The sequence below is a fragment of the Cannabis sativa genome, chromosome X (assembly GCF_029168945.1).
Source record: "Cannabis sativa cultivar Pink pepper isolate KNU-18-1 chromosome X, ASM2916894v1, whole genome shotgun sequence".
In the NCBI taxonomy this organism is placed as follows: Eukaryota; Viridiplantae; Streptophyta; class Magnoliopsida; order Rosales; family Cannabaceae; genus Cannabis; species Cannabis sativa.
The window spans coordinates 77924231-77935937 of record NC_083610.1 but is presented as its reverse complement, the minus strand read 5'-3'; the positions used below and the strand labels follow the sequence as shown (position 1 = coordinate 77935937).

At 33.7% G+C, this 11707-nt stretch overlaps 1 protein-coding gene across 9 annotated transcripts; it reads left to right on the top strand.

Moving 5' to 3' along the window:
* Positions 1-922: 922 nt before the first annotated feature.
* Positions 923-9271, top strand: LOC115698501 (kinesin-like protein KIN-6). 9 transcript variants are annotated; one of them, XM_061105447.1, is made up of 19 exons: positions 923-2610; positions 2727-2926; positions 3014-3143; positions 3242-3336; positions 3735-3870; positions 4015-4080; positions 4258-4320; positions 4499-4549; positions 4699-4781; positions 4855-4969; positions 5204-5264; positions 5347-5492; positions 5602-5808; positions 6304-6414; positions 6593-6700; positions 6795-6902; positions 8259-8386; positions 8494-8572; positions 8730-9271. In XM_061105447.1, the coding sequence occupies exons 1-19, from the start codon at positions 2101-2103 to the stop codon at positions 8826-8828; spliced, it is 2496 nt and encodes an 831-aa protein (XP_060961430.1). In that variant the 5' UTR covers positions 923-2100; the 3' UTR covers positions 8829-9271. The 9 variants fall into 9 exon arrangements, with proteins under 9 accessions (XP_060961430.1, XP_060961433.1, XP_060961428.1 ...); XM_061105450.1 differs by lacking the exons at positions 8494-8572; positions 8730-9271 and adding exons at positions 7083-7157; positions 7245-7330 and having other exon boundaries at positions 925-2610; positions 6235-6414; positions 8259-8387; XM_061105445.1 differs by having other exon boundaries at positions 926-2610; positions 6509-6700.
* The last annotated feature ends 2436 nt before the right edge of the window (positions 9272-11707 follow it).

The window sequence follows — 11707 nt, the reverse complement described above, 5'->3', positions numbered from 1 at the left end:
TCACCCTTACTTGCAACCCTTAGAAAAAACCAAAAAATCTTATATATCTCTCTCCCCTTCTCACTGGTCTCTCTCGATTTTCTGAGTGGAGCCACTCTCGTTCGTCGAAGGCCTAAACGGAGGCCATAGCTGACCTCCACGAGCCACAAAATCCCAAGAACTCGTGTTCCCCGATCCCTCTCTCGCTCTCAGACACTTTCTCTCTGTCGCGTCAAGCTCGGCCTTAACCCCGTGTGTGCCCCTGGGGTTTTTTGGATCTGAGGACGATGATTCGTGGTCCTGTCGAGGCGTGGGTGATCGGAGCACGGTGGTCCCGTCGTTCCAGTGGCTGCCACACAAATGTAGAGAGAGAGAAGATGGGTGTCGAGTGAGGAAGAAAGAGAAAGAAAATTAGGGTTTCTAATTAGGGTTTTATCATTTTCAATTTATACCCTCAAACTAAATTTATTTTTAAGTTTAATTATTTTCAAATTTTTTATTTTATTTTTTTAAAAGAAAAAAAAAGCTGAAAAGAAAAAAAATATTTTTTTATTTATATTTTTTTAATTTTTAAATAATATTTTAAGTTGACCAATAAAATTGTGCCATGTGTACACTGTGTCCACGTAGATGTACACATGGACAATTTAGTAAGGCACTTAACACCTAAAGTGGATGGAAACTGTAAATTGCTAACAGTTTCCTAGTTTTGAGGGTTAAATGCAATCAAAATAAAAGTATTGGAGATTTTGCCGCATTTTTTCATTTTTAAAAAGCAAAAGCTTTTTAAATAAAAGGTTTGATGTTGATACTTATTTTTTTACTTAAAATTGATGATGATAAAAATGAGACCCACAACATACATGTTCTCTCTCCATGTTCATCCTATTTTCTATTCTCTCTTTCCATGTTCATCATCTTCTTCTTCATAGGCTTCTCTCTTTTTTTTTTTTTCAAAACCCATACACTCACGTTTTTTATTTTGAGTTTTCTCTCCATGTTCTTATTTTATTTCTTGTTAAGTTATTCTTCTTCATCTTTTTTTTATTTTATTTTTCTTTAGTTTTTGAAGTTTTCAGTCATGTTTTTTGAAAAGATAAGAGTTTGGTTTTTTTTTAATCTGATTTTCTAAAACTGGGCTTACAAATATAGTCTCTATTGTATCAAGTGTTGAGGTTGTGCAGAAGATGATTAGTTTTTTTAATTATTTTTTTGTTCTTTTGTTTTTTTATTTATTTATTTTAGTGTTGTTTTATGGTTGTTTTCTATAATTTTTTTGACGTCGATTTTACTGTTCTTGCTCCATCTCGCTGTAATTAATAATTATTTTTTGGGTGTTCTTGTGGTGCTGTGGTGGTTTTATCCGTGAGTGTGGAAGATGGAGGCTATAAAATACATTTCTTCTTCCTTCTCTGTGGTTATTTTGTGGTTTTTTTTTTATTCTGGCTCGCCTAAAAATACATTTGACGAGCTCACTAGAATAGAGATTTTAAGGTGTGTGGTTCTTTTATGTTTATCTAAGTGGTTATATCTGTTTATTATTTTACATTTATTTTTGTGTTGTTTTAGTAGTTTTTTTTCCTAATTTTTTAAGATTGGGCTTGCAAATATAATTGCTATTGCAGCTGTGCAGAACATTGTTAGTTTTTTTAAATCCTTTTTTTCTTTCTTTTCTTTGCTTTGTTTTAGTATTGTTTTACAGTTGTTTTGCCATGATTATTTATTTAACGTTGATTTCATTGTTTTTTCTCAATCTCACCAGAATTAAAAGTTGTTTTTCGATTGTTCTGGTGTTCCTGTGGTGGTTTTGTTCGTAGGTGTGGAAGATAGATACCTCATTTTTTTTTTGTGTTTATAATATAAAAGAAAAAAAAAAAGGCCTATAAAAGTTATTTATGCCGTGTGGTAGTTTTTGTAAAGATTGAGCCAAAAATCAGTATTTTTGTAAGTTCCCAATGTAAAAGGCTCATGAACGTTGATGGGCCGTCACTGTACGGGCCGGGCCTGCCCCATTCATTCGATGGTTTTTCAAAAAACTGGTTCTCCGCCAATTTCATATCAGAAGAACAGAACCTTTTTTCTTTGAGAGAGAGAAACTGAGACTGAGACTGGTTTTCTGCCATGGAGACGAAGAGTCCTCTAACATGTCCATACTCGGTCACGATTCGTCGGAACCCATCCCGAAAGGCCAGGCCTGCTACCACTGACACAAAACCTCCCCAAGTTCCACCTCATTCTTCTTCATCCACGGCACAAGAAATTCCATCCTTTCCGACCGAAGAAATTTTGTCCATGGAAGTTTCTGAAAACCCTAAACCCAAATTTGTTGACTCAATCTCTGAAAATCTTAGGGTCTTTCTCAGAGTCAGACCCATTTTGTCGTCAACGAGTTCAGACAAAGATCATTTTCCCAAGTCTAGAGCTAAAAATGCTTGGCCTCAAAATCCCGCGAAGAAGACCTCTGCCAGAGATGCAACTACGAATAAGAAGAAGTCTAGCGAAGTCTGCATCAAAGTTAATGATTGCCACTCGGTTACGCTCACGCCACCCATGAACTTGCAGGAGGCTAAACGAGTGAAATCGGAAGTTTATGAAGGATTTTCTCACGTCTTTGCTCCCGATTCTTCTCAGGTTGGGTAGTTTGTTTGTTTCTGTAGCGATAAATTGAAGAACTTATTTGGTTTGTGTAAATGTATCTATAAATCGACATTCCATTCCTTTATGCAATTTCTCGTGACTGTTGATAGGAAGAAGTATATGAGAAGATGGTAAGCCCTTTGGTCGAGGATTTTTTAAAGGGTAAAAGTGGTATGCTTGCTACTCTAGGGCCTAGCGGCTCCGGCAAGACTCATACCGTTTTTGGAAGCGTTAGGGATCCTGGAATTCTACCACGCACGCTTCGCCAGATATTTAAGCCTCCATTGGAGACGGATTCTGAACTCCGGAGGTAAAAATTGGTTAGAAAACACTGTTAATTGACAAAATTTTCTTGAAGAATAATGTGATCAGAATGGACTATCATTTCTTTTCTTAGCAGAGCATTTAGTATATCCATATTTGAAATACAATCGGAACGTAAAGGAGAGAAATTGTTTGACTTATCGCCGGGTGGAGGTGGAGCTGATTTAACCATGCAAAAATCTTCCATTAAAGGGCTTCAAGAGGTTAATTAGCCAATTTTAGTGGATGCGGAGCTTTAATGATGTATAGTATACAAATACATAACATGTATACGTACTTCTTTTTTGTTTTGGTTGAACAGGTAACTGTTACTGATGCAAGACAAGCAGAAGCCTTAGTAGCTCATGCAATTGTTAATCGTCTCACTGCAACGACCAATACAAATAGCCAGTCTAGGTGCATTGAAGCAACAATCTAATCTTTTTATAGTTTTGAACTTTTGTAGAGTGCATATGGGAATGCCTTATGTATTTATACCAGGTTGGTTTACTGTATGTACAATGGAAGTAAGGTAGCAGTTGATGCATGGCATGAACGTTTTCTTTACCAGTTTTCAACTTTTCATAGTAATGACTTGTTGGCCAGATTACAAGTTATTCGAGTTTTTGCCATCAATAAAAATTTGCTTAATTATTTGAAGAGAAATAGCTAATATCCTTTTATGTGATCTCAAAGTTTAAAGTTTTAAACTACTTTGTTATATATAGGCAATTAAGTTAAATGAATGCTTTGAGAAGTTATTTACAGCGTTTCCAGTATTTATACATTTATATCCTTTTTTTTCATTCATTTAGTCGGTCGCAGTGCATTATCAACATCCGTAGTGTTGGTAGTGAATTTGAAGGGCAAGATGAGCACCAAGCCAATAGTGCTGTTTTAAGTATAGTTGATCTTGCTGGAGCTGAAAGAGAGAAGAAAACTGGCAATCAGGTCATTTTTCAGTTTATGTAATTGAATTGTTCTCATGAAATGATTATTTCTTTGTTTATATCTTATTTGCGGTTATACTCAAATTGTTAGATACTATTAAGGTGTATATGATTCTAAATGCTTGTTCTGTTTGTCACTTTTCAGGGGTCAAGGTTGCTTGAAAGTAATTTCATCAATAATACATCAATGGTTTTTGGCTCATGCCTAAGAGTATGTTACCTTATCTTGGCTTATTATGTAGCACTCGTAATGCTATGATACAGTTGCTTTTCAGGATGTTGACTTTATAAAACTTCTAAGCTTCTTTTACTTTCTTTCACGTTTTGTTGCTCGATTGTGTATTGGTTGTCTCGCTCCGATGGTGCTTGTTTTTTCATTTGTTTTTAGTCTTTGTTGGAGCATCAAAGGAACCCTAAGCGGCCATTGCAGAAGCACTTTCAAAACTCGTTGGTACATTTCCAGATACTATTCACCTTTTTTGGGGACGTTTTAGTTAATCATTACCAGTATTGGGTTGCATTTTATCTTATATTTTATTATTTTTTAGAATTCTTTTGATTCTACAACGTTGTTACAAAAGTGTGACCTTGTATCACAATTCTAACACCTTTACCTTGTGCCTGGACAGTTGACCAGGTATTTACGAGATTATATGGAAGGGAAGAAGAGGATGGCATTGGTATGTATTTTCTTTTCCCTATACCTCTGTTTAACTTGGTCATGAACAGCTTGTCTAATCTGTCTGCTTCACAAATCAGTTCACTGAAGATTTCACTTTTCTTATATGTTCTTTTATCAGCTACTATCTTATTCTTGGCTTTATTGTAGATTTTAACTGTCAAGTCGGGGGAAGAAGATTATCTTGATACCACTTACCTGTTAAGGCAAGCTTCTCCTCTAATGAGAATAAGGTGAGGCTCTAAACCTGAATGCTCCCTGAGTTATTTAGTTTGTTTTGGAATTAATGTTTACATTGTTGTATAGGTTTGACAACGTTGAAGAACCACCAAATGTTCCCAGTAACAAGAGGCAGTTTCAGGCTTTGTCCAAAAATAAGAAGCCAAAGAGAATGAAATTCAGTGGGGCTGATACTTGTGGGGTACTTTATTCCTCCCTTGCATGTTAAATTTTCTACACTAAACACAAAATTTGAGTTTTTTTCTTTGTACGGCAAACAGAATTTGAGTTTAATTACTGCGTAGAGGTTGTACAATATCAAAATAGTATTCTTTGTGGTATTAAGCGTTTCTTTTCCACTTTACTTGGCTGCATGGTTTTAAATTGAACCTAATGTTGGGATTCCTTATTGCCTTTTTATTGTGTTTGCTTTTAGATCGAAGAAGGAAAGACTGATGAAGATGACCAACACACCACTGGGGAAGGTTGTGGAAAAGGTACTTTGAACCTACATGGTTCTGTTTTTCTGTTTATGTACTTGTAGAGTTTCTTTTTGATCATCTTTCTTTTTTATAACAGAGGACACAAAAATCTTCATATCAGAAATATCTGATCGTGCACCATTAGTGTCAAGCTCTGTTGACTTAGAGAGAAATTGTGAGATTTGGCAAAATTTTGCTAAAGCTTTTTGGAATACCTTGAAGCAGTATAGAGAAAAGTTGAAGGTAATCAGTTAAGGTTGTCTACTATCTAATTTAGGGGTTGTAATCATATGATATCTGAATATGGTTGCAATTTCAACTATTTAATTAAATTCTATTTTGCCATGATTAGGTGGCAGAAAATGAAATTCAGCATCTCAACGAAAACCTTAAGGTTGAAAAGGCAAGATATGTTGTGCTGGAGAAGAAGCTAGGAGGTGCAGAGTCATGCAGTAACTCTTCCCTGCAGAAGTCTGTGGAAATTGCTCTTGTTGAAACAGGGACTAATGTCAACCACAGTGGGAAGTTAAATAGACCTGATATTTGTGATTTTGACAAGGTTTTACATACTTATCTCTGTTCTGCATGCTTCTTCATATAAATAGTTCACTCCCATATCAGTGGTGTTTGGTTTGGTGAAATGGAATAGTAAGTGTAATTGTAATAGCAATGTAATGAAATAAAAATGGTAATAGGAATTGATTGTTATGTTTGATTGAACATGGAATAAATGGTAAATTGACAAAATGATCCCTAGTTTAGTGAGAAAAAGTATTAAATAAGGATAAGAGAGTCAATTTAAGTAATGGCAATGAGGATTCATGAGGTATTTGAGTGTAATCACTTTTCATATAAATGATGCAGTAGTCATTACAATGGAATGCCATTACAAGAGTTTAAAAGAAAAACCAAACATGCTTTCTATTTATGCAGCATCTAATGATGTTGGAAGGCTAACACGTGTACTGAATTTATTTATTTTCAGTCAAATGTGGACCTTTGCCCATCCGAGTGCAACAGTACTCCCCGAACTTACAACTCCATGTTGACACAGGATCCGGTTACACCCTCTCGGGTAAAGATAGATATTTCAACGCAGGATCCAATTACATCCTCTCAGGTGAAGATAGATATTTCAACACAAGATCCAGTTACATCCACTCAGGTGAAGATAAATGTTTCACTGCTTTCTTTTTTACCTCTTCTCGTAATTCCCATTAGCTTAATTTTTGTGGATATTTTTTACATTGTGTGCGCAGGCAAATACAGCATGTGATTCTCTTAGCTTTAGGGTAGCTTCATCCAGTAAAAGTTCTGACAAGTTTGATTCTAATACTGATCAGGATCAGAATTTTTCCCAGTTAAAGATAGATATTTCAACGCAGGATCCAATTACATCCTCTCAGGTGAAGATAGATATTTCAACACAGGATCCAGTTCCATCCTCTCAGGTGAAGATAAATGTTTCACTGCTTTCTTTTTTACCTCTTCTCGTAATTCCCATTAGCTAAATCTTTGTGGATATTTTTTACATTGTGTGTGCAGACAAACACAGCATGTGATTCTCTTAGCTTTAGGGTAGCTTCATCCGGTAAAAGTTCTGACAAGTTTGATTCTAATACTGATCAGGATCAAAATTTTTCCCAGTTACAGGTATACAATGTGTTTTCTTATGCTTGTCTTTTTTTACTTGTCTCAAAATAAATATTTTTAAATCCATCAACTTGGAGCAGGAACACATGCATTTCCTTGTGGATGCAAAATGCTGAGGTGCATGTTGTTTAGCTTGTCTTGTAAATTTTTAGAGTTTTAACTCATTAGTTGGACCTCTAGGTGAATGAAGAAGATTGTTCTTCACAATTGAAAGGGTTGGTGTGTGTTCACAACGAACAAATTATTGACACCCCTGTTAGTCGCCACCTTATACTTTTGGAATTCGTTAAAAAAACTTTTTGGTTGATACACTGAAACACCTTTTCTTTCCCTTCATTTTAGGCAAGAGGTTTGGTTGTTGACATGGTTGAGAATTCATCCCCTAGCATTGCTTATCAATAATGGGGATACCTGCGTCAAAATACGAAGTTAGTACGTTTGTAGCACTTAAGTATATCTTATTTCTTTAGTTGCAAAAATTCTCAAATTATTATGTTTGTAGCATTTGATTATCCTAGTTATTTTTTAACGTTAAAAATACCTTAATTATTACATTTGTAGCACTCAAGTACCCAAGTTATATGAAGATTTGATATCATGCAAGTACACTTAAGCACCAAAAACTTGGCTACATAAGTGCTACAAGCGTAATAAAGTGTTTTTTTTTTTTGAAAAAAGGTAATAAAGTGTTATAAACGTAAGAATATAGTTATTTTGTCGTAAATAAATAACTTGAGTATTTAAATGCTACAACATGATAACTTTGGTTCTTTTGCCGTAAATATCCCTAATTTTTCATATTTCTTCATGCACTACAACAAAATGCCTAATTTTTTCAATAAAGGATTTTTGCGTCATTACAATTAGCGAAGCTAAATTTGATGACGCAAAATGTTAGATTCAGCTTCAGTAGGGAATTGATGCATACTCTTTTGTGTTCGTGCACAACTGAAGCAAATATATGCTTTTGTGTTGGAAGAAGTTGATCTAGACTTGCAGTTTATTGTGTCAGCATGTAGCACATCCCGTGCCCGCGCCAAGCACCCTGTTGCAATAGTTTCAGCGTCTGTTTTACGCTAATGTATCTTAAAAACAGCCAATATAACTCAACTTTCAATGCAGAGAACATCAATCCAACATTAACAATTCTAAAATACAAAAGCTAAAAACTAATACAATTAATTAAATTGTATTAATCAGACAATAGAAAAACCAAAAGAAAGTGAATGTTGATCACACAATATTGTCCTTTTTGAATATAATGCTGTCTCTTTCTTTAAATGTAGTTTTGATTGACGTATAACTTTAATTGTATGTTCTTCATTTAATAGTCTTCCAATTTCTTGTGCTTTCCAGGAATCACTGGCTCAATCAACGTCATTAAAAGAAGACCTAGCAAATACTAAAGACTGCAAAGATGTTAGTGTGCTCAATAATGAACGAAGAAGCGCTGATACTTCCTCCAAACCAGGAAAACCGAGAAGGTCAGTGAGCTGGCATTACTTGTTGCCTTTGATGCCATTAATTAGTAGTTCCTTCAAGCTTGTGCTCTGTCAAATTTAATCCTGTATAAAATTACTGTGGTGATCAGGAGACTTTTGCCAGCCTCATCTGTACTTCTAAAAGACTTTAGTACTCTGGAAATTGATGAAAAAAGTGAGAAACGAAAGGTAAATTTTGTTGGTTTTTTCCTTTTAGGAAATTAAATTTTACTTTTTGGTATTAAAATTGAATGAAAGCAGTTCCTATAATCTCAAATGAAATATATTTTTATATACATATATATATATTCATTTCTCTCATTGTTATTCCAACTATATTGTGCAGGAAAATAGGGGAGGAAAGAAATTTTATGCGGAAGAGAGAAATAGAACTCAAGGGAGCATTTCTCTCCTGCGGTTGCTGAACAACAATATTGGTGTTTAGCATCAAAATAAGCACAGGTTTAAGGTTTTTTTTTTTGTGTTTTGGTCAGATTTGGCACTAATCCAATCATGCAGGCATCTAGAATCTGTGACGGAATGCTGCTGCTGATTATTGTCATTGGCAGGCAAGTGTGCGTATACTGTATTGCCCTCCCAGTTGAGTGAAATTGGGTTGTTGATAACTCTATTTTTTGACTGTTTTCCACTCTTTCCTCTCCTTATTTTCTCATATGATGTTATGTTACTTTTAACATCATTGATAAATATATATATAGAGAGAGAGAGAGAGAGAGAAACACTCAATTTGTGGAAGAAAATCCATTTGTAAAAAGGTGAAACTTTATCAGTAAAAACCAAAATAGGGAAGGAAAGAAAACGAGTATTATGTGTATCCTTTTGTTGTGTTTTTACTAGTTGCAAAAAGGTGAATTTTATTATTGGATATGTGTTTCTTACTAATTTATTGTGCGGAACTTATTCTTATTTTCTTACAAAAAAGAAATTTGAGAAGTCCAACGAGTTTGTTTGATTCTGGTTTCATCACTTATACATGTGTATGGATTATGGAATAGTGATGGTGGAGTCGTGGTGAGTGGTCCCATCCCAGTGATAGTGATACATACCTGTGACACTTATTTTTACAGGTCGCTATTAGTTTGCAACTTTTAAAACTTGGGATTAGGTACTTACTCTAACCATATCCGTATATGCCAATTGTGGTCAAAGGTTAAGACTAATGACTTAACTAACTTAAACTAAAGTCTCAATCCTAATAACTAGCTCAAGTTTCAAACTTTATCTTCCTTCATTCTTAATTTATGACTTAAAATATTTATCAGAAACATTTTCAAACATTATTATTATTATTATAAAAATTAGGAACTGATTCAACGCAGTCCTCTGGCTGGCTTTTGCCGTCTTTTTAGACAAAACCATATGACTATGACTGACTATATGGCTGACCTTTTAAACGACAAAGGGAAAGAAAAAGGTAACAAAACCAGGGGAGCTTCTTTTTTACTCCTCAAAAACCACGTTCTGTTTTTAATTTACTGGCCAAACCACGTTAATCAAAACAGTCAAAAGTTAATTCTTTTTTAACATATTCGTTTGAGCCCCTTCCAAAACAATCCCAAAAGCTAGAATAATACATTTTGATTTGTGCCAGTTGCCACATGTGTACTGTATCATTATTTAGATATATATTTGAGGATCTGATCTGCCAATCTTCGCATCTTGCTTTACCGTTTGATATAATCTCTACGCTTTGCCTACTTGATTTTGACATGTCACCCCTCTCTGTCTCACTCTCAAAAAAAAAAAAAAAAAAAAAAAAAGGGTGAAGGATTGATTTTGACATTGACATGTCCCTTCACAAGACCATAGTGTGATTGTATTTAATCTAAGTAATACTTTTTAACGGTGTATAATGTGTACTATTCTTTATGTATCAAAAAACATGGGTGTTAGAATCATAGCCAAAACTGCACTAGGAGCACCAACACCAACTATTCTTAGAAACATTACGTCAATACTAACCATTAAAGGTGGGTAGAACTTCCTTAGTACTGAAGCTAATGCTATTAGCATCGGTTTTGTAACTGACATTTATTCTATTGACGCAATTAATTTTTTTTTTAGAGTCGATATTCCTTTTAGAACATTTTTAATGTTAGTTTAAAACTGAAACTAACTGTACATACATGTACCAAAAAATAATTATAAGAGTGGTCTTAATTTATAACTGAAGTATCATATATTATGTCCAACATGAACAATATACTAATTAGTTAGTTGGTCAAGTAAAGAAGTTTTAAAACATTTGACAAATCATTATTGATGTGTGAAAATATGTATTTAAATTAATTATAATTAATAATTTAATAAGTTTTGAATATGAGATCACAGATGAAATACATAATTTGAAGACAAACTGCTTTTAATCTTGAGTAGAGAATTTTGTTTAATAAAATAAATAATTGTTTGTTGACTATTTTCCTTTTAGGGTTTCTTTGTTGACCTTTTAAAACCACTAATGGGCAAGCTTTCGTGATTATTATTATAGTAAAACTAAAAGAAACCGTACTAACTAATCAAGTACTCAATTCTTATTAAATAATAATAACAAAGAAGAAGTACTCTACCGTTTTTAGTGCGTGACATGCATAGTGAAGAGCTGGCACCCAATAACAGATACCCCAATAATATATTTTAAGCAAACACAACACAACACTTCACTCGAGACCTCTTCTCTCTTATAAACTATATCCTAAATATATATATATATATTTTAAATATATACATATAATTTTTAAGTAGGGATTTGACTTTTATTCCTATAAACTATAAAGGGAAGTCTTTATAAAGGTGTATATTGTAGTTATAATGAAAATTTTACTTATTTTTTAAAAAATTTAAAATAATTTATAATGTAAAAAATAAGATACAAATATTTACACTCATGCAAAAAGAAATAAACACATTTGCAATTGATTGTTTGAATTTTATTTTTAACAGTAAATTATTTTAATCATAATTCATTATATTGGTTTAGTTGAGCTCTTTGAGACGAGAGTGACAGCTCAAAAGTTGGGAGCCTTGTATGTTTGTTTATTTGCATGTTAGTGTTTCACCTCTAATATATTACTTGGCATAAGAAAGGGAGGATTTTAGTTGGTTGGAATCCGTTCATGTTTACTCTCTCTATTATCAAATGTACTATAGTCAGTTGATCCATTTATTGGTTAAGCCATTTGATAAGAAAGACGATGTCTTTGTCACCTTTGTTTATGAAATAAATGATGAAGATGGAAGAGTACTTTTATGGAAGGATTTGGTAGAGTGCAATACTCACAAGCCTTAGTTGGTACTTGAAGATTT

Excerpts from the sequence above, each read along its gene's own strand:
- LOC115698501 (XM_030625581.2), top strand. The coding sequence starts at position 2,101 with ATGGAGACGAAGAGTCCTCTAACATGTCCATACTCGGTCACGATTCGT. Across the intron at positions 4,321-4,498 it reads AGCACTTTCAAAACTCGTTG|TTGACCAGGTATTTACGAGA; the intron begins GTACATTTCCAG and ends GTGCCTGGACAG. Across the intron at positions 6,701-6,794 it reads ATCCAGTTCCATCCTCTCAG|ACAAACACAGCATGTGATTC; the intron begins GTGAAGATAAAT and ends TTGTGTGTGCAG.